General features: G+C 42.5%; 1 protein-coding gene and 1 pseudogene across 1 annotated transcript; both read right to left on the bottom strand.

The window, feature by feature from the left end:
* On the bottom strand, positions 1 to 27,141 carry Shcbp1l (SHC binding and spindle associated 1 like). Its single transcript, XM_075988244.1, has 10 exons — positions 26,738 to 27,141; positions 24,764 to 24,913; positions 17,095 to 17,309; positions 15,069 to 15,155; positions 14,781 to 14,999; positions 14,006 to 14,111; positions 8,991 to 9,144; positions 6,439 to 6,689; positions 5,202 to 5,324; positions 1 to 354 (listed from the first exon to the last, which is right to left on the bottom strand). Exons 1-10 carry the CDS (start codon positions 27,098 to 27,100, stop codon positions 103 to 105), a joined length of 1,920 nt encoding a protein of 639 aa, XP_075844359.1. The 5' UTR covers positions 27,101 to 27,141; the 3' UTR covers positions 1 to 102.
* On the bottom strand, positions 18,307 to 18,674 carry LOC142858254 (PCNA-associated factor pseudogene; annotated as a pseudogene).
* Positions 27,142 to 27,580: the final 439 nt, after the last annotated feature.

Here is a 27,580-nt window from a genome sequence, read left to right as displayed (position 1 = left end):
GCATTTAAATGTTTTAATCTTTGAATTTAAACTACAATTTCTGTGAGATAAATCATTTATTACATTTCTGAACTATAAAATAGGAACAGCTATCCAGACGCCTTAGCCAGTGACTATCCTAATATCCCCCTTTAGGTTTGCTTCTATCCTGTTGTTGTTCATTTCCACATTCAGAGTTTGCATGACTTTGGAGAGGATTTTGTCATCCTTTTTATCTCCTGAAGCAGCCCCTTTGTTGAGAGCTGCTTCTGCTACAATAAAGAACTGTTCCGATGGCTGAAGAATGCTCACTCCATAGCCATTGTTGTTGTAGATATGATTGTTAGTCATCTTCAGTTTGGGTGCTGGAAGAACCTGTTAAATTATTGGAGAAAGTCAGCTATTCAGTAATTCTGATACAAAGAAAACAAGAGCTAATAAGACCGCACAGGAACTTACTCTGAAGTCACCAGGGTTTTTAAAGCTACAAGAGTTAGTGCCAAACAAATGTGTATTATAGTTTTTATCCAAACTGATACATATAATTCTAGATGGGGATGCAGCCTGTTAATATCTACAGCATAATCAAGCACGAAATGATTCTAGGTAATGTGTTACAGAAGAATACAATAGGTCAATGAAACAGCATGACTTGGTAAAGACAGGCTGCCACCTAAGTGGAATGCCCTCTATTTCTCTGAACAATGATAATGGAGTACATTCACTCATTTCTTGCAGATACAGAATGTGTTTCAGGTTAACATATTACACAGGGAACTTGGACGGGATCTAGTTTACTACATCTCACTGAGGTGTGAGGCTCAAAGATCTACAGGGATTTTGAATTTTGTTTGCTGTTCTTTGCAATCCTGCCTCTGCTTTCTGGCAGGATACTGCAGTTTCAGCAAGCGACCACGCGATGTCAGTGCTGTGCTGTTGTATGGTTACTGTAAGCCGTGGGATTATGTTTTAGGGAGTGGCCAGCAATTTTAGCGTCCCCTTGGAAACTGACCAATTTTCAGGCTTTACTCTACACCTACTGAATTGGTAACCTGGGTGTACCTCTGCAAGAGTGGTTAAGAGTGGTCCTGATACAAGCTAATATTTCTGAACAACTGAGAATTATTTAAGAACAGAAACAACAGCAACAAAATGGAACTTGAGAAGTGGCTCAGTGGTTAAGAGCACTGGTTGCTCTTCCAGAGCACCCAGGTTCAATTTCCAGCACCCACATGGCAGCTCACCCTGTCTGTATCTACATTTCCAGGGCTTTTGACACCCTCACACAGACATACATGCAGGCAAAACACCAATTGTCATGAAATTTAAGGTGTTTTAAGATATATTAGGCTTTTCAAAATCGATCTTCCATGTACCATTCTTCCTTATCTGACTGATGTTGAAAACCTGCAGGGGCATTGGTGAGAGAGGTGGTCTGCTATAGAATATATTCTGAAAACCCAAATCTGACTTTTATTGAGACAAAGTCTTCCTAGGTAGCCTCAGCTGATTTGGAACTCACTGGTAGACCAGGTTGGCTCCCAACTAAGAGACCCACCTGCCTCTGCCTTTGCCTCCTGAGTAATGGGATTAAAGGTGTGTGTAACCACACCTGGCCAAGAGTAGCCTTTATTCCCTTCCTCACGCCTAGTTTTCCCCGCCCCCAGCCCTCCTTTCTCTCCTTCCTTCCCCTCCTTTCTTTCCAAAAAAGGGTCTCCTCATATACCTTTGGCTACCCTGCTGTTATATTATTCAGGCAGGCCTGGAATTCACACCAGTCCTCCCTCCTCAGCCTCTTGAGTGTTGGGATTTATAGGAATACATACTATATTTCACCTCAAAAGTGTTTATCATATTATTCTCTTAATTTGCTTTGTGGTGGGATAGTTGAGACACAATCTCATTTATAACCCATTATGTAGCTAAAGGTGGTCTTAAACTCCTGGCCTACCTGGCTCTACCTCCTAAGTGCTAGGATTACAGGCCTGCCCACAATACTTTATTTGCTTTACTTTCAAAACTGTATTACAAATCTTGCCAATGAAAACTCTTATTACATAAGAGCAAAGTCCATCTACTTTCTCATATTCAAAATTACTTTATGCTGGGCCTACTGGCCTGTGACCTCAGTTACTCAGAAGGCTGATTCAGGAGGACTATAATTTAAGATCTGATTAGGCTATAGACGACCAGGCCAACTGTCTCAAAATATGATGGGGACAAACTCAGTGGGAGTGCTCACTAGTATGTATGCATAACCACCGAGTGAAGTTTCCACTGTGGGGGCCGGGACAGGTCTGAGTCCTATCACCTATCATTTATTTTATTATGTCTACGATTCTTTTTAAAATAGAAACAGCGGCAGTCCTGTCCATACAACAGAAGAAGCAAGTTGTGACTACAATGCTGAAAAAGGTACTGAGCCATGTAGCTAACACAGATAAGAATAATGGGCTAATGTAAGTTATAAGAGTTAATAAAAAGCCTAAGCTAATGGGCCAATCAGTTTATGATTAATGTAGACCTCTGTGTGATTTCTTTGGGACTTAATGACTGTGGGAACTGGGCAGGACATAAACTTCACCTCAGACAACAAATGGTGCTCAATGTGTGGACGACTGCATCCACATAAAGCCTGACAGAGCTTGGGAAGTAATTCTAGACAAAAAAGTAGAGTTAAACATAGCTTATTGATAGCATCATTTTCTCAGATAGGCTCTGCTCGCTAGAGACAAGTGCTCTCATTTAAGAGAGGCTTCCTGACTCAGCTTTAGCTGAAAAACCTTGCAGCTCTTTAAAGAGGTCCTGCCATGAAACACTTAAATGGTGTTGATGAAAAGCTGACTGCGAACCTTGAAATGCCATAGAGTTGTGGCAATAAACATGGCTCTGGCTAGAACCTCCACTATGAGGCTGGAATCTCAGAAAGCTAAGGAATGGGCTGCATCCAGCCGTCAAAGCCACGGCTTTAATTCTAGCCATATTGCTTAGCAAATTAAAGACTCATGTGGTCTGAAAAAGAGAGATATACTGTAAAAGAAAGATTCAAAGTCGAAGAAAACCTCTAAATGTTTTACAGTGTGTTAAAAATATATTCAGGGGGCTGGAGAGATGGCTCAGAAGTTAAGACCACTGTCTGTTCTTCCGGAGGTCCTGAGTTCAATTCCCAGCAACCACATGGTGGCTTCAAACCCTCTGTAAAGAGATCTGGCGCCCTCCTCTGGCGTGCAGAGGCAGAAAGTTGTATACATAATAAATAAATTAAAAAAATATATATTCAGGCTTGGGAGAGAAAAGAAAAAGTTTAAAAAGAGAGTAGTTGGATGTGGTGGCACTCACCTTTAATCCCAACACTTGGAAGACAGAGGCAAACAGACCTCTGTGAGTTCAAGGCGTGGTGACACACACCTTTAATCCCGGCATTTGGGAGGCAGAGGCAGGTGGATCTCTGTGAGTTCAAAGACAGCGTGGTCTACAGAGGGAGTTCCAGTACATCCAAAGATATACAGAGAACCTGTCTCTAAAAGTAAAAGTAAAAATAAAAGAAATAGGGCTGCAGAGATGATGGCTCAGAGCTTAAGAACACTCACTGACTGCTCTTCCAAAGGTCCTGAGTTCAATTCCCAGAAACCACATGGTGACTCACAACCATTTGTGCCCTCTTCTGGTTTGCCAACATATACAGTCAGAACACTGTATACATAAAAAATAAATCAAAAAAGAAATAGATAAAATAAAGCCATGTAAAGATGAAAAATACACAGAGAATCTTGATACTGTATGTTATTATGCTCTCTTTGAATTGTTTGAATGCTGAGGAAGGAGCAACAGCTACTAAAAGATATTTGCTTATAAATGCTGCTGAATTAATCCAAGATAGGTATTTTGAAAATACCTTGACTTCACAATTAAAGTCAAAAGATATGTTACTTTGGAGAAGAGATTTTACTTTTGTTTCCACAGGAAATGAGAGGCTGTAGATTCATCCTGAGTTAAGAAAAATCAGGTTTGATCAAGGAAGACCCCCTAAGAAATCTCTGGTAGGAATAGATGACCCAGATGTCAGAGTTCTACATCCAGAACAGATTCAAGACTGCTGCCTGAGATGATCAAGACTCACAGGATACTCCAGTCAGGACTTGATCACAATTCTAAATTTTCTTTAGGTCCCCATAAGACTATCAGCACTCCCAACCAGCAGGAAGTAGCCTGGAAAACTACACCCACATTCCCAAAAAATGGATTATGGATGTTCTTGTTTAAAAAAAAAGAGGGAGAAGTGGTGCAGGACAATTGTCTATATTCTGCCAATTATGTTTTAAACAAACATTGATTGGCCAGTAGCCAGGCAGGAAGTATAGGTGGGACAACCAGACAGGAAGTAGAGGTGGGTCAATGAGAACAGGAGAATTCTGGGAAGAGGGAAGCTCCCTCTGCAGTCCTGTCCAGATACAGAAGAAGCAAGGTGTGATTATGCCACTGAAAAAGATACTGAGCTATGTGGCTAATACAGATAAGAATAATGGCCTAATGTAAGTTATAAGAGTTAATAAGAAGCCTCAGGTAATGGGCCAATCAGTTTATAATTAATGTAAAAAAATAGAAATAGCATTTAAACAAGATTACTACTATTTTAACATTTGTGAAATATTAATTTTAACTAGAGAGAATTACTAAGCCTCCAGGCATACCAGAGGAATTCTTTAGCCTCTGGCTGTGCTGGTGAGGGATATACTGCTTGGGTTAATAGAGATGGGAGGACTTATCCTAAAAGGTGGTCCCATTCCTTGGGGTTAAGTACTAGACTCCACAGAAAGGAGAAATTGAGCTAAACATACACATTTAACTACTTATGATTGTGGATGCAATATTCCCAGCTGCCTCTGGCTCTTACTGTTTTGACCCTGCAGCAGCTTTGCCCCCCTCCACACTGTGTCCTTGAACCATGAACTAAATAAACCCTTCTTCCTCTCTTGAATTGCTTTTGTCAGAGTGTTTATCACAGCCACAGCAAAGGGAACTAAGACCTGACTATCTAAAACTCTTACAATAGTTCTCCAGTATGAACTAAGGCACACCTTTAACCCCAGCACTCAGGAAGCAGAGGCAGGTAATAAGTCTTTGTGAGTTTAAGGCTAACCTGATCTACATGGAGTTTCAGGCTAGTAGGGCTACATAGTGAGACCCGGCCTCAAAACAAAAATAAAGTGCTAAGACAATACCTTCATGTTAACACCACCTAAGGTGCTTTTGGAACTGTCACTGGTTCTGAGATTATTACAGTGATGAATCTCATTCCCTTCCAAAATGGCTATGCTCCCAGGATATAGTTCAACACCAGCACCCTGAAATTCAAAGCAAACAATGCAAGTTACAAAATGTTTCCACCTGGCAGCAGGAATTGCAAGTGTATGCCACCATGCCTGACATTATTTTTAGTTATACACATGCTTGTTTATGTGTGGACACACACACACATGTATGCTACTGAAGGTGCTCACAGAAGACAGAAGGCGCCAAACCACCTGTGAGCTCCCTGTGTGGGTTCTGTAGAAGAGCTGACACGTCTTCTGGGAGACAGAGCAGTGCACTCTTAGCCATGAGGTAGCTTTCTAGCTCTGTGTCTCCCGCTTACTGAGATGAGTTAATCTAGTTGTGTGGAAAGATAAAAACAGTCTTTTGGGGACTGGTTGGAAAAACACTTGTGTAGGCATGAGAATCCGAATCTAAACCATAAGAACGAGTGGAAAAGCTGGGCATGAGAATGTGCTGTCTAGTCCAGTGCTTCTGTGGTGATACTGGAGGCAGAGAGGAGGTCTAGATCACTGGTTCTCAACCTCCCTAATGCTGCAACCCTATAACACTTTCAGACATTGTGATGACCCTCAAATATAAAATTATTTCATTGCTACTTTGTAACTGTAATTTGGCTACTGTTATGAATCATAATGTAAATAAAGATCTGATAATGCGACACTCTCGGGTCTTAATGTAAATAAAGATCTGATATGTGACCCTCTCGGGGTTGTACCTCACAGGTTGAGAACCACTGCCCTAGATGCTCAGATGTCAACTAGTTTGGTGGGTACAGCAGCAGTGAACAGCACTCAGAGCCCATGGAAGCAATAACTGAAAACTGATATGTGCATGTACTTGAAAACAAAGCACACAAAGCCTGAGCTTGCACAAACACACACACACACACACACACACACACACACACACAAATAATAAAAACAAGACAATTTTAATTATAGACACCCTGTTTCAAACAAGGTAGAAGGCAAGGACTCATACCCAAGGCTGTCTCTGACCTCTACACATGTTCCATGAGACGTGCAGATGCACACTCACATGCCCAGATATGCACACCACTGTTATATTTTGTTTTTAAGTTATGATCACTCCCAGTTATCACACACAGCCATATAAAGCTATACTGTTTCTAGTAGGGAATACCTGGGCGCCAGTGATTTCACTGTCTGTGATTGTCAACGAAGCCCCTGTAAGAACGCACACTCCTGTTCCTTCACACTTTAACAGGCAGTTTTCCAGAGTCAAGTGACCAGACTCTACTACCACAATGCCATCAACTGTCCCTTGTTGTATCAAGGAGAGCTGCATTAATTTTACATTATCTGCTTTGGATACCACAAAACTGTCATGTGAAGGTTCAGAAGTAATCATAATTTCTTCTCTCTTTCCAACTCCTGATGCAGAGACAAAAACAAATTGTAACCCAATAATTTAAAGTTCTTTAGTGATTCAATAATATGTTATTTCTGTTATTTTTATCTAGTTTTATATATAGACACACATATATAATACAACACATATATACAAACATTCACTCTTAACTAAATGGCTATCTATAAAGGGATCTTGTGAATTCACATGAGTGAATGTATGTAGCTGTGCTCTGTGCATGTGGAGGTTAAGTATCTTCCCCCACTATTCTCTACCTCATTGTCTGAGAGAAGGTCTATTGTTATACATGGAGTTCACAGTTTCAATTAGACTATCTGGCCAGTAAGTCTCCAGGGTATAGCCGACTCCACTTCCCTAGCTCCAGGGTCACAGACGTACCCCACTGCCACCCCTAGTTGTGTGGGCACAGGGGACCTCAGGACCCTCTCGCTTGCACAGTGAGTCCTTTATCCTCTAAGCCATCTCCCTGTCCACGCCTCTAAAATAATATTAAGTTGGTGACTTGATGTTGAAATCTATATTTATAACCAGTCTAACTACACTTACAATATTTATTCAATATAATCATCTTACTAGTTATAATAACAATAATTACAAAATTACAGAGTTTCACTTTTAACCCAAGCTGTCCTGGAACTCACAATGTAGCCCAGGCTGGCTTTAAGCTCATGCCTCAACTTCCTAGTGTTGGGATTACGGGCATGAGGTAGACACCCAGCTTCTAAATCTTACACATTCTCATGTAATCAATAACTGTGTACAAATGTCTAAGACACAAAATGTACTACATCTAACTTGCTTTCAAAACCGTAATTAATGACCATAACAATGGCTCAGCAGGTAAAAGTACTTTGCTGTCTGGCCTGTTGACCACAGTTCTATCCCTAGAACTCACATGGTGGAGGAAGAGAACCCATGGGCAGTGGTGGTAGAGAATATTTTTAAACCCAGTACTCAGGAGGCAGAGGCAGGTGGATCTCTGTGAGTTCGAGGCCAGCCTGGTCTGCAAGAGCTAGTTCCAGGATAGGATCCAAAGTCACAGAGAAAACCCAAACCAAAACAACAACAAAAAAAAAAACCCAACCAACCAACAAACAAAAAACCAGAGAGAGAATCTAACAATAAAAGTTGCATACACACTCTTTGTGAGTTTAGACCAGCCTGGTCTACAAGAGCTAGTTCCAGGACAGGAACCAAAACCACAGAGAAACCCTGTCTCGAAAAACCAAAAAAAAAAAAAAAAAGTTGCATACACACACACACACACACACACACACACACACACACGAGACAGAGAATCAGATTATTCATACCAATAATTTTGCTCTAACCAAAGCAGTTGTCCAAAATTTAACATCAAGAAAGCTACATCTCCATTGTGTAAATGTACCACATTTTCCTTATCCAATCTTTGGTTGAGGGGCATTTAGGTTGTTTCCAGGTCTGGTTATAACAAACAAAGCTGCTATGAACATAGTTGAACACATGTCCTTGTGGTATGATTGAACATCCTTTGGATATATACCCAAAATTGGTATTACTGGACCTTGAGGAAGGCTGTTTCCTAATTTTCTGAGAAATCGCCACATTGACATCCAAAGGAGCTATACCAGCTTGCATTCCTACCAGCAATGCAGGAGTGTTCCCTTTACCCCACAACCTCTCCAGCATAAATTGTCATCAGTGTTTTTGACCTTGGCCATTCTTACAGATGGAATCTCAGAGTTGTTTTTATTTGCATTTCTTTGAGTTTTAAAGTACTTAAGTAATCCTTATTATCCACATTGTTTGGTAAAATACTGTTATAGTGAAAATTTGCTTGAATTTTCAAAACTCATAGGTAGAATGTAAATTCGTTATTTTCTTTTCACCAGACACTGGGAATACTCCTCTTTCAAAGTGAACAGAACACAAATTTAGGTACAAATATACAGAGGAGTATAAAATAATGCGATGCCTATTGGCTGGGGTGATAGCACACTGGTAGAGGGCTTGCCTGAGCAGGCACAAAGCCCTTGGTTCAATTCCAAGCACTACCAAAAAGGAAAATATGATGAACCACTGGGAATCATGGTGTACCAAGTAGTTCCTGTCACTCACAAAGCTTATTCGGGAAAGGCCACTTGATCCCAAAAATTTGAGATCAGCATAAGCAATATATGGTCTTTGCTGTAAAAGGCACATAGGGATTTTGAGAAGGATAAGCTGTTCTGGTTCCTGGTTTCTTGATTAAATATGCTTACCAGTACAGTCTGGCAAGTCTATGTTGCTGTAAGAAAAACTGCAAGGGCTTGCCTACTAACCCTGTATAGTGATGTCATCAGTCAGCAAAGCAAGATTTGAAGCTTGATACTCTCCTGGGAAAATCACTACTATATCTCCACTGTAGCAATTGTCCAAAGCCAGATTCAGATCATCGTGCTGCTGGAGAAGTGTGTCTGAAGACAAGTTCTTTACCTGGAAAGGAAAAGGAAAGCAGTGGGCCACCTGAATACACTTCCTGGACACATCATGTTCTCCAAAAGACTTACCTGGTGACCAGTACCATCCTGTCACTAAATCAAGGATGACATTTTCTTCATAATCACAAATGATTATTCCTCTATCAGGGCTGGGTATGGATCACAGGCCAGAAGTCATTTTCTACATTACCTTGAGCATTGAGATTAGGTGAATGGTCCAAGGTCAAGCCTTAGACAAAAGGCAAGGGACACTGGACCCTGTGCTTTCTTATGGACCAACCACCCTCCGCTGCTGCTGTCACCACCACCTCACCTTCTCCTCCCCCTACTCTCCTCCTTCCTGTTCTCTGTTGTCATCTGAAGGCGTAAGTCACAAACAATGCCACACCAGTTTGGAATTATGATTAATAGGGTGGTATTTATTTAAAGGGGAAAAAACTTACAGATAACCGTCCCAGACAACAGCCCCCTGCGCAATCAGGAAGGAGTCTAGTCGCTGGAACCGGAGCAGGAAGCAAAGAGAGCAAGAAGGGAAGTAAAAGCTTTTTTAAAGGGAGAGAGACCACGCCCCAATGGGCTGGTATCTCAGCGGCTATTGGCTGGAGGAGCGGAAGGACCTCCCGCAAGTCATCTTTTTTTTTTTTTTTTTTTGGTTTTTCAAGACAGGGTTTCTTTATGGTTTTGGAGCCTGTCCTGGAACTAGCTCTTGTAGACCAGGCTGGTCTCGAACTCACAGAGATCCGCCTGCCTCTGCCTCCCGAGTGCTGGGATTAAAGGCGTGCGCCACCACTACCCGGCCTTTCCTCTCTTTTTAAATCAAAGTCTCCTTAAGTAGCCCAGGCTATCCTGGAACTTGAGATCCTGTCTCATGTTGAGATCAAGACGTGTGCCACCGTGCCTAGTTCTACGTTTTTTTAAACATTTATTTAGTTGATTGTGTGTGTGTATGTGTATGCACATGCATGAAAGCACATGTGTCAAGGACAACTTGTGGCTGTTGTTTCTCTCCAATAACCCTGTGTGTTCTGGGGAACAAACCCAGGTTGTCAGCGCCCTCTCCTACTGAACCATCTATAGCTCTGCCTTGTTCTCTTTAGCTCAGAATAATCTTCTAATTGTGGGGAAATGATCACTTTTATAAATTGACGATTCTAGAGTTACAAAGAAAAAAGTACTAATGCTTTGCTTTAAGGATAGAGAAGGAACTTCATTACTTATCATAAAAAGCAATGACATTTATTTATCCATTTGTTTATTTATTTATTTATTGAAATAGTATCTTGACATGGGATTCTCCTCTGTATGCTGTGAATATCATTAGTTAGTGAATAAAGAAGCTGCTTTGGCCTATATTAGGGCAGAATAGAGCTAGGCAAGAAAACTAAACTGAATGCTGGGAGAAAGTAGGTAGAGTGAGAGATGCTGTGTAGCCACCAGAGGAGAAAGAGGCAAGCTATTGGTTAGAACCTTGCCGGTAGGCCACAAACCTCGTAATAAAATATAAAGTAATAGAAATGGGTTAATTTAAGATCCAAGAGCAAGCTAGAAATATGCTTAAGCTATTGGCCAAAGACTATTGCAAATAATATAGTTTCTGTGTGATTATTTTGGATCTGGGCAGCCAGGAACTAATGAGCAGCCTCTGCCAATAGTATCTCACTCTGTAGTCTTAGCTGACCTGAAACTTTCTGGGTAGACCAGCCTGGCTTTGAACTCACAGAGATCCTCCAACTTTTGTTTCCTGAGTTCTGGGATTAAAGATATGCACCACTGTTGGAACATCGTCCAAGAATGGAGACATGTTCATATGAAATTTCTGAGTATTTGAAAGAAAACTCTAAGAAAACAGACAAGAGTTTGTCCCTTCAGTTTCTTCCAAAATATGGACTTGTCCTTGGCTTTCATGCCCCTCAGGAGAGCGTTCACTTCAGATTATTCTTAGAGCTGGCTATTGTTACTTGTGTATATGCCTCTATGGAAAAACATGTCTTGCCATGTGTGACTTGTCCTTGTGACTGTCATGTGACTCTGCTTAACCCTTAAAGCATTGTCTGAGGCTCTAAATAAGGCTGGCCATTGTGTGATACGTCAGCCCACCTCATTTATTCGCTCCACCCTTCTAGGTCCCACCACCAACTGGAGTGGTAAATACACCACCATACCCAGCCTATTTATTTATTTATGTTTTTAAAGATAGGGTCTTGTTGTATAACCCAGCTGGCTTTGAACTCCCAATCCTCCTGCCAGGCCTTTCAATTGCTAAAATTATTGATATGTGCAATTATGCCCTGATATAATTAACTTCAAATCCAGAATTTGGAAACTAAAACTATATTCTAAAAAAACATCTACTATGTTCAGCAGTGGTGGTGCATGCCTTTAATCTCAGCACTTGGGAGGCAGAAGCAGGTGAATCTCTGTGAGTTTCAGGCCAGCCTGGTCTACAGAGAGAGTTCCAGGACAAGCTCCTTACCTACAGAGAAACCCTGTCTTGAAAAACCAAAACCAAAACAAACAAACAAAGCAAATGAAGAAGAAAAAAATTTAACTTGTAAATTTTTATCTTGAAAAAACTTTATGTAGCTATTCTCTTCTAATATTTCTTTATGCGTACATTAATTTCCAGTAAATCATATCATCATCTACTGTATGCAGTTTGGAATTCTCTCTTTCTAGTCCTAGAAACTGAACCCAGAGCTTCCCTCTATCACGTGAATGCTCTTCTGCTGAGCTACACCCCAGCTTTCTTTCAGTTTTTCAGACAGGGCCATGTTAAGTTGGCCAGGCTGGGTTGGAACTCACAATAGCCCAATGAGGTCCTGAGCTTGCTCTCTTTCTGCTTGAGCCTGTGCAATAGCTAGGATTACCAGCATGTGTCACCAAACCTGACTCACTATTATGTAAAGCCTAAATTCTAGTAAGTATATATTATGTTATAGATGCATCATAAATTCCTCATACACATATAAAAGAAACTATTCAGGACTTGAAAACTGAAATAGAAACAATAAAGAAAACACAAGCCAAAGTAATTATAGAAACAGAAATCATGAGAAAAAGATCAGAAACCACAAATGCAAGCATGAACAGCAGAATACAAGTGATGGAAGAGAAGCCGGGTGGTGGTGGTGCACGCCTTTAATCCCAGCACTTGGGAGGCAGAGGCAGGTGGATCTCTGTGAGTTCGAGACCAGCCTGGTCTACAGAGCTAGTTCCAGGACAGGCTCCAAAGCCACAGAGAAACCCTGTCTCGAAAAATCAAAAAAAAAAAAAAAGTGACTCAGCCGGGCAATGGTGGCACACACCTTTAATTCCAGCACTTGGGGGGCAGAGGCAGGTGGATCTCTGTGAGTTTGAGGCCAGCCTGGTCTACAGAGTGAGTTCCAAGACAGGCTCCAAAGATACACAGAGAAACTGTTTCAAAACAAAACAAAACAAAAAAGACATGTTATATTTGTTTATGCTGTGGAATATTTGTTTGATGATGCAAAGATGTGTTGCATTTGTTTAACCCTATAAAGCTGTGTTGCCTTGCCTGCCTAGAACACCTGGTTGGTCTAATGAAGAGCTGAATGGCCAACAGCTAGACAGGAGAGAGAAACAGGCAAGGCTAGCAGGCAGAGAGAATAAAAAGGAGGAGAAATTGAGGGAAGAGAGTGAGGAGCGAGAAAAGGAGAAGAGGAAGACGCTAGGGGCCAGCCACCCAGTCATCCACCTAACCAGCTACGGAGTAAGAAGGAAAGAAAGATATATAGAATAAAGAAAAGTAAAAAGCCCAGAGGCAAAATGTAGTTAAAGAGAAATAGGATAACTTAAATTAGAAAACAAACCACGTTTAAGCTGGGCATTCAGAAGTAAGCAAGAATAACTCTCCGTGTACTTATTTGGAAGCTGGGTGGTAGGCCCCCAAAGAATAAAACAAAACAAAACAAAACAACAACAAAAAACCAACCACACAAGGCTAAATTATGTGTAAAGGCGATTGGTTGGGACTATTAAAGTAACTCCTGAAAAACTGTAATTAGCAACTAAACCAATGCTGGGACCATTTACTGGAATACAGAGTTCTGGAACATGAGCAAGCCAGTGCATAAATATCTTGAATTTAATCACAGGCAGGCACTGGAGTGCTTAGGAGTAACAGGTTGGAGTAGGTCTAGGCCGAGAACAAACACCTGGCCTGTGTATATGTGTTTTGGACTGTAAACAGGTGAAGTTATAACTGATAAACAGGACAAGACAGTGCAGGAAAAGACAAACTGGGCATTGAGAGGTCAGTGGGGAAAGCATCTAGAGACTATGAAAGCCAGGGGAGTACAGAGACCAAGCAAAGCAGTCCAAAGAGATGGCTGGGAAACACTATTAAGCATCAAGTCACCATTTACTTTTGGTCTCAAAGCAATTTGTATTTGTTCAGAGACTGACTAAACACATTCCCCCAGAGTTCACCTATCTGATATATAACCAGGTTTCAGTGGGCTTCATTTTCCCAGCTGGCACTGTCAAAATCCTTTGAAACTGGCCCTGTACATAACCCTGTTGCAGTATTTCTTAGGCTGTGTCGTAGCTGTTACTGCCTTTACTTGCCCATGTCTCCATCTTGAAATCTGTGAGGTGTGAAGAGCCGAGACTGTCCCTCTGTTTCCCTGTCTGCAGCCTCTCGTGGGCTGCACTGGCAACAAGGCCAGGGCGCTGTGAAGAGCTCTCAGTGCTTATTTAGTATCGGGTGCCAACACTGAGACGGGCATAAGGAAGAACCGAGGCATCCTCACCACGTCATACAAGAGCTCTACCTTGGGCACGACTCCTCCACGCTGTGCAGCACACCTAAGTGACCACGGAAGAATGTTTCTTACCATGTCGGTCGTCATCACCTTTGCTACGATGTGTGTTATAGTCTTCCCAAAGTCTCTCTTCCCTTTCCTACGTCTCAGAATCCTTGGAAAGAAGGGTCCATGAACTCTATAGTAGAAAATATTTGTGGGTGAATTAACATGGAAAAACTCAACCTATCTTATCTTAACTTAGTAAACCACCAACGTTTATTGACCATAAGCAATTTGAGAGCAATCTAACAAGAGCCTTCATTTTTTATTTCTTTACTTATTTATTTTGGCTTTTTTGAAACAGGGTCTCACTATGGAGGTCTGGCTGCCTAGAACTCTGCATATAGACAAGACTTGCCTAAAACTAACAGAGATCCCCCTGCCTCTGCCTCCTACATGCTGGGATTAAAGGTGTGTGCCACCATACCTAGCCAACAAGATCTCTTAGATAGTGGAATGTAAGCCCTTACATTCTACATCTTTGTCTTCCTTTTTCTTTCTTTGGTTTTTCAAGATAGGATTTCTTTATGAAATAGCCCTGGCTGTCCTGGAACCCGATTTGTAGATCAGGCTAGCCTGCCTGAGTGCTGGAATTAAAGATGTGTGCCACCACCACCATTTTTAAGGGATTGTCTTTAAATGGGGAAATTTACATTCAACCATCTCCACATGCTGGGCTTGTAGATGTGCATCATCACGTCTAGCTTCCTGAACTATTTTAACCAAGCCAATCTGTGGGCCAAACGCTACCACACAAGAATAACCAGGCGCTCTTTGTGGCTCTTTCAGTAGAACAAATCCTTACCGCAGGCGTAAGTCTTCCCACATTTTCAGCAACCCGCAGAGCATCACGATCTCGTAGTACTTCTTCCAGCACTCGACGGCCTCGGCTGCAGACGGGTCTTCTTTAATGTTGCTCTGGTACTCGATGAGCTCAACACGCTTGTTTTTGTATTTCTCCAGAGTTTTCTTGAAGCGTTGCGCGATGGGGCCAGGGATTGTCCCATCCTGAATATCGCACCACCTGGAAATAACAATGCAGTTATACGTGCCTCCCTCAGAAGTGGCTCAGCGCTTTCTCAACTCTACTTACAGATTAATTCTCTCTTCAATAAGGGCAGTATAATTCTCACAAATTTCTTCATCATCCCAGTCTCTCCAAAGAAAATCATAGAAAAACCTACAATAGACCAAATTAGGATGACAGTGACTAACACGTGTAGACCATGTTTAGAAGCTTCTAAAAATTCATCTCAAAACTCTCTATGAATCTTAATTTAAAAATTACATTTATTTAATGTGTATACTCTAATTTGTGCACCACAGTGTGCAGCTGGAAATCAGAGCAGCCATGGGAGTCTGTGCCCTCCTTCCCAGGAAACTCCAGGGTGCTGAACTCAGCTTTGACCAGGCTCACCATCAGGCTCAGCACCAAGCCATCTCCATGACCCCCATCTTCATCGCCCCATACCTCATTTTTTACAGCGCAAAGGAGTTGAACTCAGGGCCTCATATGCTAGGCAAGCTCTCTACCGGTGAGCTATCTCCCCAGCTCACATCTCAGTTTTCTTAAGGATAATGTTTTGAAATAATCTATGAATGAACCATTAATAAGAGATCAAACCTCAAATGCTAAGTGGCTGAACTGTATCTTAAACTACTACAGATAGGAAAATAATGTTTCCGGAAGTAAGATTATAAAATTCATGTTTTCATAGATTTGAGCTATGACTTTGTTCAACAAAGAAAATTTGCAAAATTTAACACAATTTATATGGGAAAATAACTTTAGAAAGACAAACATGTAATAAATACCCTTTTCTTCATAGATAGCTCTGTCCAAGTGAAGTCTGCTTATAACAACCAATCACACTGTAGACAATGACATTTAGTGTTTTGTTGTTTTGTTTTTGTAATGTCCTCATATATTAAATGAAATCAAATATATTTCAGATGCTGTCCTGGTTACTTAACTATCAGCTTGACACAGCCTGGTGGCCCTTGAGAAGGGAATATCAGTTGAGGGGCTACCCAGATCAGACTTGTATGTGGGCATGTCTGTGGGGAATTGTCTTGATTGTTAACTGACCTGAGGGCCCAGCCCACTGTGGGCGGCAGCATTCCCTGGGCTAGCTGCCCAGTGCTGTATAAGAAAACTAGTTAAGCAAGAGTCTTCTTCAGGAGCCAGCAAGCAGTGTTCCTCCATGGTGTCTGCCTTCAGGTTTCTGTCCAGGCTTCACTTATGAGATAGATTGTGACCTGGATGTGTCAGCCAAATAAACCCTTTCAACCTCTAAATTGCTTTTGGTCAGTGTTTTATCACAATGGAAAGGAAACTAAAACAGATGCTTAAACACGAATAATAGCGATCAATCATTTCTAGAATTTGTTTTCTTTTTTAGACAAGGCATCGTTTAAATTGGGATGACCCTAAACTTCCTGGGCAGTTGATGAGGACCTTAAATTCCAGATCTTCCTGCCTCTACATCCCCAATGCTGGGATCACAGGTGCCTGTCACTACACCTAGCTTCTAGAACTCCTTTTTAAAAAATTATTTGAGACAGGGTCTCACTATGAAGCACTGAATGGCCTGGAATTCATTATATAGACCAAGCTGATCTCAAACTCACAGAGATCACCCTGCCTCTGCCTCCTGGCTGCTGGGATTAAAGGCGTGTGGCCCTACACCTGGCTTGTAACTTTTCCAAACTCAATTTTTATAAAGTACAAGATAAAAACAGAGCAAACCTTTCATTATGCAACTTGTACGATTTGGTTATGTTAATTAAGAACAGGTTGATTTAATTCATCAGTCTCAAGTAAATTAGAAAAGTGTTTATGTGGGGGCTGGAGAGATGGTTCAGATGTTAAGAGCATTGCCTGCTCTTCCAAAGGTCCTGAGCTCAATTCTCAGCAACCACATGGTGGCCCACAACCATCTGTAATGAGGTCTGGTGCCCTCTTCTGGCTTGCAGGCATTCACACAGACAGAATATTGTATACATAATAAATAAATATTTGAAAAAAAAAGGAAAGTGTTTATGTGCGCAGAACTTATGTATGAAATGAGCTGCTAGAAACAGCAATTTCAACTCCACCAGTAAGAAAGCCCTGTTACCTCACAACTTCCAAGGCCAGAGCAATGTCCCGGACATCTGCATCTTGTCCTTCAACTGGATACACTTCCAGGAGAGGTGCACTGTACTCCAGTTCCTCCAGAACCTCGTCCACCAAGTCCCTCGGGATGTTTGCAATGTTAGAAGAAAAGGGCTCAGCCACAGAAACTGTCACTTTGAAACAAGTTGACAAGTTCTGGCGTGGCTTACAAGTCACCTAGGATAAATGTCATAAGGAGGTAACTGCAAACGTACAAAGGCCACCACGATTTCCCATGTATAAGCTGCTCAGAGTGTTGTATCTTCTAAATTCTTAGGAATTTTCTTGCAATCAACATGCTGAATAATTCTGGATAAACACTAAAACCAGCAGGTTTGTTTTTGTTTTTCCAGACAGGGTTTCTCTCTGTAGCCCTAGCTGTCCTGGAACTCACTCTGTAGACCAGGCTGACCTCAAATTCACAGAGATTATCTGCCTCTGCCTCCCCAGAGCTGGGATTAAAGGCATGCGCCACCACCTGGTTTCAAGTGCCTCCTTAAAGGTATTGGTTTTAAAGTTTCACAAGAGAATGTGTTGTGTTGGCTTGTTTATTTATTTTTATTTTATTTTATTTAGTTAATACTGGTTTTTTTTAATGTGAAAAAGACTAAGTTGAGTTTTTAAAGCAAACAAGCCATAACAATTTGGCACTATTTCAATAATGAAGTGCCCATAATATGGTATTAGTACAAAGATCTAAGCAAGGGGGCTGAGGAGATGGCTCAGATGTTAAGAGCATTGCCTGCTCTTCCAAAGGTCCTGAGTTCAATTCCCCCGGCAACCACATGGTGGCCCCACAACCACCTGTAATGAGGTCTGGTGCCCTCTTCTGGCCTGCAGACATAAACACAGACAGAATATTGTATACATAACAAATAAATAAATAAATAAATATTTTTTAAAAAAAGAAAAAAAAGATCTAAGCAAATCTCAAAGACAGTAGATTAGTAATTAGAACATCATGCAATGTTGATTTTAGCAAGAAACTTAACAGGTAAAAGAAGCATCTTATTACATTATAAATCCGAGTATGCAATTTTAATTTACAAATTATAAAAATCCTTCCTTTTTACAGCCAATTGTTTTGAATGGCTACATGAATGTGCAGTCAACAAGTCAAATAAACAAACAAATTTACCCAAATTTACATCCCAGAATATCAGATGAGTAAGTTCTATTCATTTTCGTCATCCGGGTGATCAGGTGGCAAAGGACATGCTTTTCTCTTTGATGTCCCTAAGCCACTGCATCCTGCTTCCTCAGGAACCTGCTTCTCTTTTTCAGGATTTTTAGGAGGCAGCCTGAAGAATTCTCCAATGCCTTTTGCCACTTTGGAGTTGGATGCACACAAACTGGATTCCCTCCTGCATACTTATTTTCAGCTTTTCTCGGCGAACACGATGAGAATTGGTGACAAAGGTGGAGGAGCCAAGCACCTTCCTGGGGGCTCGAGAAGCCACCACTTTTCTGTAGGCTCCCGGGATGTTGTTTGCTTTGGTCCGCACCATGTTCACACAGGAAAAGACAATTTGCACCAACGCCCCAGCTCGGATGTCTTAACTGAACAAGAACCCCACCAGCTTGTTTTATATCAATTTAATACAAGCTAGAGTCATCTGAGGAGGAAGCCTCAATTGAGAAAAAGCGTTCATAATATCAGGCCGCAGGCAAGCCTGTGAAGGCATTTTCTTAATTAGGGATTGTTAGGGAAGGGCCCAGTCCATTGTAAGTGGTGCCACCCCTGGGCTGGTGGTCCAGGATTCTATAATACAGCAGGCTGAATAAGTCATGAGGAGCAAGCCAGTAAGTAGCATCCCTTCACGGCCTCTGCATCAGCTCCTGCCCCTGGTTCCTACCCTGCTTGAGTTCCTGTCCTGACTTCCTTTGGTGATTAACTGTGATATGGAAGTGTGAGCCTGATAAACCCTTTCCTTCCCAAGTTGCTTTTGGTCAAAGTGTTTCACCACAGCAAAAGAAACCCTAAGACATGTGTCCTTCTGCATTTTTTTGTCTGTTTTTAATTTTTGAGACAGGGTCTCACTATGTGGCCCTGGCTGGCCTTGAACTCACAGAGATTCCCCTGGATCTTCCTCTTGGGTCCTGGGATTAAAGTTTGCACCACCAGGTCCATTTTCCTCCCACATTATTTATTAGTTTTCTAATTTTGAGTTACTAGGCTTTTGGATTCCATGGAACAATATTAAATTTTTTTCTTGCCGGGCGGTGGTGGAACAAGCCTTTAGAGGCAGGTGGATCTTAGTGAGTTCGAGGCCAGCATGGTCTACAGAGCTAGTTCCAGGACAGGCTCCAAAGCAACACAGAGAAACCCTGTCTCAAAAACAAACATACAAACAAGAAACAACAAAAAATTGTTATTTTGCCACAAAGGTATGTTTAAGAAATATTGTTTACATTATATTGTTTGTAAAAGAAAGGGCATTCAAACACCAAAAGGACATTAAGAAGTCCTTGGGCTGAATAAATTTAGCTTTATGACTTTGTGGAGTTGGGTCTCCCCTTCCAGCTTTACTTGGGTTCTCAAGCTTGAACTCAGGCGATGAGGTTTGCAAGGCAGCTGCCTTGACCTGTGAGCCATCTTGCCAGCTCCTCAATTTTCAAATTTCCTGAATGTCACAGTGAGCATCTGTATTAGCTCCTGCTTGCTGCTGTGATAAAACACCATGGCCAAGGCAACTTAGAGAAGGGAGAGTTTAGTTGGCTTTCCCGTTTTCGAGGGCGAGTCCATAAAGGTGGGAGAGGCGAGGCAACATGGCACTGGATGAGAAAGCTAAGAAACCACAGTTCCAACCACATGCAGGCAGCTGAGTGAACTGGACCTGGCATGAGGCTCTCAGCCCCCAAAGCACATACAGAGATCTTCCATAACCTCCCCAAAACCGTGCCACCAACTGTTCAAACACATGAACCCACAGGGGCATTTCCATTCAAGCCACCACCACCTTGAAAGATAAAGTCTTTCTGTACTTTAAATTATGTGTATGGGGATGTACATGTGAGCACAGGTGCCCATGGGAATGCTGGATCCCTCTAAAGCTGGAGTGAGAAGCAATTATGAGCTGTCTGATGTGGGTCCTCTGGAAGAAACACAAGTACTGTTTTTCCAAGTTCTTTTGTTCAATGTCCAACCTTGGTGGGTAAAACAATGTCCCCTACAGATGCTCAGGCCCTGATTTTGGAGCCTGTGAATTTGCCATCATAGCAAAACTGGCCTTGCAGACAGATTACACTGGAGGACAGAAAGGAAGGTTATTCTGGATGGCCTAGCCAGGTCATGCCTGTCCCACGAGTCCCTTAAGAGAGGAGCAACCTCTCCAGCCTGAAGAGGTCCATGATGATGCAATGTCAGAAAGATATTTCTTGTTCAACTTGAGGATGAAGGGAAATGCCACAAGCCAGATAATGTGGAAGCCAGACAATGAAGTCAGAAAAGGCACAGAAACAGATCCCCACCCCCCAACCCTGCTTCCAGAAAAGTCAGCAGTTCAGCCTGCGCTTCACTGTCAGCTCTGTTAGGCACGAGGCACACACTTCTGATCTACGGAGCTATGAGATCTGTAATTTAATATACGAGACACATGCTTCTGATCTACTGAGCTACGAGATCTGTAATTTAACACGATGCACATACACTGATCTACTGAGCTACGAGATCTGTAATTTAACACACGAGGCACACACTCTGATCTACTAAGCTACGAGATCTGTAATTTAACACACTTAATATACAACTTTGTGGTCATTTGTTGTGGCAAAAATACAAAAATAAGAGAACTGAGGTGTAACTCAGTAGTACAGTGTTTGCCTAAAACTTGTGAATCTCTGGGGCACAGTCCCTAGTGTGTATGTGCTCCCCTTCACACACACACCCGTAACAGGTTTCTAGGAAGAATGACAGTTTGGGGTCCATAGGCATAAATTCTTGTGACTGCAGAACAAAATACACCATGCCGCACTGCTGAGACTTGACTTCAGGAAGACTAAACAGCAGCAGCAGACAACTGTCCAGCCTGAGGTCACAAGGTCCGGGAGTCTCACTTGGTCAACTGCCACGTTCTGAACAACTAGACTCAGTCCATATGTGATTCTACCTTTTCTTTGTTTTCCCATTTCACCTGTCCCTCTGATGTATAGAGGACATTAGCACTTATGGGACATTAGCATGCTAAGCTTGATGGTTCATATCTATAATCCCAGAATTTGAGAGCTGAGGCAGGAGGATTGCTATAAATATGAGACTTGTCTTGCTACATAGTGAGTTCCTAGCCATCCTGGGCTACTGAATGGAAACTTGTCTTTGCTTGTTTGTTTATTTTTGGTTTTTCGAGAGAGGGTTTCTCTGCCTAACTGTCCTACCTGTCCTAGAACTTGGTTTGCAGAACAGATTAACCCCAAACTCATTGAGATCTGCTTGCCTCTTTCTCCCAAGTGCTGGGATAAAAGGTGTGTGCTGCCACCACCACCTTGCCTTGTCTTTATTTAAAAGGGGGTTAGCAGCTCCTAGAGGTGTCTAAAGTATCTGGGTATGTTTGTGTGTGCCCTGTGTGTCTGGAATTCCATCACTCAGAAACCAGAGGCAGGAGCACCAGTATAATTGATATAATTATATCAATATATATTGAGTTTGTATATTGAGTTTAAGACAGGCTAGAGCAATAGGGCAAGACCCTGTCACAAATAAAATATTCTAAAGTAATATTTAGTGGGAATCTAGTAGAGTCATTGTATCTATTGTAAACATTAGAATGTAACAGTCAGAGAAAAATGTAGAGATCAATAAAAATCAATAAAAAAGAAGAAAAAATATAAATATAGAAAATTCAAATAAAGAATGTAACAGTCATTTCTTACTGTATCTGGGGCAACAGTAGAATGTATTAGTGTTTGATGAAGGTACCTAGACCTTGAAGAAATCATAGTAGAGAACAATGATTGTTTTCTATTTATAGTTTCTAAGGTTTCCATCTGTTGCATAGCTTTGGTCACAAGCCTATCCAGGCACACTCAGAGGTCTTGAATTATCGGGTACTGCAGACAGTAGACAATAAGGACTAAAGGTTGTGGGATGTGTTGATTTCCTTCAGGGAGCATATAGATCAAAGGGGCTTTGGTATAAGGGACTTGGTGTACCCCAAATGCGACCTTTGTGTACAATCAACAAATATGCTTTCTGTTCAGGTCACAGAAGCTGTTCCTCCCTGCTGCTAGAGAGCCTAAAATTAGCATTCTGGGGTGACTCTCCTTGAACAGCCCATGCAACACAGAGCGCCTGACAGTAATATAATTTGCAATATTAATATTTTCAGAATAAGAAAGAGACATGGTAGTACACACCTTTAATCCCACACTCAGGAGGCAGGGGTCAGGTGGTCTCTATGAGTTCAATGCCAGCCTGGGCTATATTTGCAGTTCCAGGTCAGCCAGGGCTACACAGTGAGACACTGTCTAAAAAAGAAGAGAGAGAGAGAGAGAGAGAGAGAGAGAGAGAGAGAGAGAGAGAGAGAGAGAAAAGACAGGCCAGGTAGTGGTGGCCCACAGCTTTAATCCCAGCGCTTGGCAGGCAGTAGCAGGCAGATCTCTGTGATTTCCAGGCCAGCCTGGTCTACAAAGCAAGTTCCAGGACAGTCAGGGCTGTTACACAGAGAAACCCTGTTTCAAAACAAACAAACAAACAAACAATAAAAACAAAAAAGAAAGAAAAGACAAATTAAATAATGAATATATTGTATTTCATGTAAAACCTTAGACCTCGGGAGGACTTTTGAGAAGCTAATGCAGGGCTGGTGAGATGCTCAGAACGTAAGCACGCTTTCTCCCAAGCCTGAGACCCACACAGAGGAAGAACAAAACTGACTCTCACAAGTTGTTATCTGGCTTGTTGTGCATGTATGCAAACACACACACACAAACAAATAGATAAATGCGAACAATTAGGAGGGCCCTGTCCATGTAGTGCACATTCCCACAGCACCTCAGCAGTACTGGGAAGTTTGCTGGAGTGTGGGGCTCTCATGAGCTTTGCTGGGAGGGGAACCTACCCCTTCTTTCAGTAGTATATTGTGTACCAATGTGACATTTCCACATAAGACTTGATTCAAAAAGTCCCAAATTATACTACTAAAAAATATACCCACATTTTAATGTCAATGATGGGGTCCAGTTATACTCACTTTATCCAACATTAAAGATTCAGGCAAGAACTGCTCAAAATCTGAAGATAGAAATATCTCCCAAACTAACCAGGCTGTTGTGGCATAAGTCTTTAATCCCAGCATTTTTGGAAGGCAGAGACAGGTGGATTTCTGTGAGTTTAAGGCTAGCCTGGTCCACAGAGCGTGTTCTAGGACATAGAGAAATTCTTAAAAAACTAAACTATACATATATATCATCTCCAAAACTAGTGAAGTATTTTTGAAAATTTAATTATCCCAAGACTCTAACGTTCCTCCACTCTCTATTACTGGAGACTGGCTGAAAAGCTGTCAGCGACTCACCTCTCCACACTACACGTATCTTAACTGCTCTCAAGCAGTATCCCATGTGATAAGTCTCAAGGTTTTTCTTGTGACCACAGCAACATATTTGAAATATCTATCTAGGTTGGTAAAATGCCTTAGCGGGTTGAGGGGCTTGCCAATGAGCTTAACTCTCTGGGTTTGAGCCCCAGGACCCACAATGGAAGGAAAGAACCGACTTTTAAAGGTTGCCTTTGGACCTCAACACACGCACGGTGGTATACATGTATTTATGAGTGCGCACACACACACAAAACTTTAAAAATGTAAAAAAAGAAACTGGGTGGTGGTGCACACTTTTAATCCCAGCACTCGGCAGGCAGAGGCAGACATCTCTGTGAGTTTGAGGCCAGCGTGGTCTACAGAGTGAGTTCCAGGACAGCCAGGGCTACACAGAGAAACCCTGTCTTGAAAAACCAAGCAAATAAACAAAACTCTTGGAGCACCAATAATGAGTATAATATTAATTAATATTAATTTCTATTAATATTATAATTAATAGAATAATATTCTATTAACATAATAATAGGATAATTATCTTTAAGCTCAGGTGATGGCCTGGAAGTCAGTCTTACTGAAAAGGTCAAAGTTTGACAACAGTTTTCTGATCTAATTCTCTTTCCTCATTTGAACCGAAGTATATAATTCACATAAATAAAAGGACGTAATAGACTATTTGTGAAAGCCAAACACTGATTCTTCAAGAAATACATCTTTGTTGTTTTGTTTGTTTTGAGATAGTTTCTCTGTGCCACCCTACTGTCCTGGCTCTCTCTGTGTAGACCAAGCTGGCCCCTAACTCCTGCCTCTGCCTCCCTAGTACAGGGATTTCATGCCTGGCAAGAAATACGGTTCTGCTATTTTACTGTATTTGGGGAATTGCAATTGGGTTAATAATTATTGTTCGATGCTACCAGATCCTCTCTCACTATTAATTGCCCCTAAGCAAATGTATGCTAGTGTTCACCTTTATCTTCTTCCACATGCTCATCTGCTTAGTATTTGTATGAGTATTAGAGCTCAAGATTAATACAGTCACATTTTCATCATACAATGGGCTGCTAATTTCATTCAAAGAGCAAAGCAAGCAAAATTTACCTCGACTAGTATGCCAACGAAAGGGATGGAGGCCTCTTCATACTTCTCAAAGAATAACTCGGGGTTACTCTTCCAGACTCCAAGCCATTTGTCCTTCAGTCTCAGTTTTTCTGACAGGTACTTACTCATAGCTTCATCTGCATCCTCTGCCTAACAAAAGAGAAGACAAAGCTGTCTAGAGAAATGCAAGTCTGGAGAGACAGCGCTGAGGGGAGAACGCGTGCAGAGCAAGCCTGAGATCTAAGTGCAATTCCCAGCACCCACATACAGGTGGAGGGAGAGAAGTGATTCCTACCAGCTGTCCAACCTCCTTGTGTGTTGTGACACACGTAGGATACACATACAGCCACACACATGCTTACACACACAGTGCACACACACTGATGATAAATTTTAAATGGCCGGGAGGTGGTGGCACACGCCTTTAATCCCAGCACTCGGGAGGCAGAGGCAGGCGGATCTCTGTGAGTTCGAGACCAGCCTGGTCTACAGAGCTAGTTCCAGGACAGGCTCCAAAACCACAGAGAAACCCTGTCTCGAAAAACTAAAAAAAAAAAAAAAAAAAAAGTTAACTGAATGTTTTTTACATCAACAAATATATAGAAGGTTATAAGAAATATTTTTATTTGAAAATATAACCAATATAACATTAAACAGTGAAAAAACTAGAAAATTCATAGATTTTTTTAAAAAAACTAAAACTAATTTCATAAGCTGTCATAAACACAAAAAATCAATTAAAGAGATTTACCCACTCAGCATACGCGATGTCCCCCTCTCCTTCCTGTCTCTTGAGAGTGCAGGAACTGTGTCGATAAAAGCAGGGTGTGTGTATCAGACCAAGACTCACCTTCAGTCCTTCATTCAAGCCCTACCACTGATTCCTGTTACTCTTACCTCACTATGTAACCTAGGCAGACCTTAAATTCCTGAATCTTAGGTTCCTGTTTCCAGAGTACTGGGATTGCAGATATATGCCTCCATCTGGGAGGCAGGGGCAGGTGATCTTTGTGAGTCCTGGGCCAGCCTGGTCTACTTAACAAATTCTAGGAAACCAGAGCTACAGAGTAAGAGGAACTAAAATAAATAAATAAAAGAAACAAAGCCACGAGTCACTACACTATGTTTACATCTTTATAACCACTGCAACGAGTAGACTTGTACACAAATTCTGCTATACCCTTTTAAAAAACATATGCTATTTGTTCTGTTTGGCGTTAACAGGTGTCTTCCATACAAAACACCTGTCTACATCGTGGCTTGTGGACTGGGAGCCATCATTTTCATTACACCGTAGGCTTGATTTTATTTTATGGGTATGTGTGTATGCACACCACCGTGTATGCCTGGTGCCTGAGAAGGTCAGGAGAGGATCTGGGATTCCCTGAAGTGGAGTTAAAGATGGCTGTGAGGTACCGTGTCGGTTCTGGGATCCAAACTCGAGTCCTCTGCAAGACCAGCAACTGTTCTTAACCAATGAGCTCCCATTTTTAGAATTCCAGGGTAATCTCAGCTTTATGTTCGGGCCCAAACTGCTACTGCTACCTAATAGTATAAAATGAGATTAAAAACTCTTGTCAGGTGGTGGTGGTGACACAGGCCTTTAACACCATTTGGGAGGCAGAAGCAGGTGGATTGCAGTTAGAGGCTAGCCTGGTCTACAGAGTGAGTTCTAGGGCAGCCAAGACTGTACACAGAAAAACTGTCTCGGAAAACAAACAAACTGGATGTGAACAGTAAGATGTGTGGGCACTAGGGGGTGTGGACACCGAGGTGTGTGAACAGTAAGATGTAGGCTCAGGCTTAGGAGGTGTCATTTTAACCGACAATTTCCTCTGGGGCGGGAGCTGAGGGTCCGGTCTAAGGTGGCCAAGGTGGCCATTCTGTACCCCTTGAATCCGAGAGCCTGTTTTTGTCCCGCTGTGGGAGGGGCCCGGCCTCCCCAGAGCTGGCTGTCCCTCTGCGGCTTCGCACCTTCGAGCCCTGCAGCACCTGGTCGCAGTACAGAGCCACCTTCTCGCGGCGCCACATGCCCCTCATGGGGGATGCGCAGAGGGGTGGCAGGGGCTGCGCCTCCTCCTGGTCCTCGGCTACCGCGAACACGGGCTCCTCGTCGCCAGCCTCGGCCTGAGAGACCGGTGGGAGCTGGAGCCGCCGCCGCGCCGCCTTGCCCTTCACGGGGCGCGGGGAGGCCACCACGGAGCGCACCGGGGACGCGAGGCCCTTGGCTACCGCGGCCGCCAAGTCCCCCGGGGTGGCTGGGTCGGCCTGCTCCGCTGGCGGACTGACGCTCCCGATCGCGGCCTCGGGCTCGGAGGTCGTGCGGTCCGACTCCATGTCCGCGCCGCAGCCGTTGGAAGCCTTCCCCGCGCGGGACCGCGCAAGCCGGTGTGCGTGCGGCGCGGGCTCTCGCGCAGGCGGGAGCAGAGGGCAGGCGCAGGGGCGGTGCCCTGGCTCTGACTCCGCCCATTGCTTCTTGGGAACCCCAGAACCCAGGCGGATCGTTTCCTAGGTCCTGAAACGTTTCAAGGCCAGGCTAGCTTCAACTTTCTACGTAGCTTAAGGATGATCTTGAACTTCTGACCCTCCTGCCTCTACCTCCCAAGTGCTGGGATCACCGGCTTTCACCACTCCACAGTTCAGTGTATGCAAGGCAAGCACTATACCCAATGAATCATATCCCCAGTCCAAGAAAACATATTTTTATGCTGGGAAGCAATTATAACTGGGGCTGCCTGGTTATTACCAGAGAAAACTCTGGGGTCAGCTTCCCACTCAGATCCCAGTGTAAGCGTTCCTTCATATCGCAAGTCAATT

The sequence above is a fragment of the Microtus pennsylvanicus genome, chromosome 10 (assembly GCF_037038515.1).
Source record: "Microtus pennsylvanicus isolate mMicPen1 chromosome 10, mMicPen1.hap1, whole genome shotgun sequence".
NCBI lineage: Eukaryota > Metazoa > Chordata > Mammalia > Rodentia > Cricetidae > Microtus > Microtus pennsylvanicus.
The sequence above is the reverse complement of the archived record's forward strand: the minus strand, read 5'-3'. Positions and strand labels throughout refer to the sequence as shown.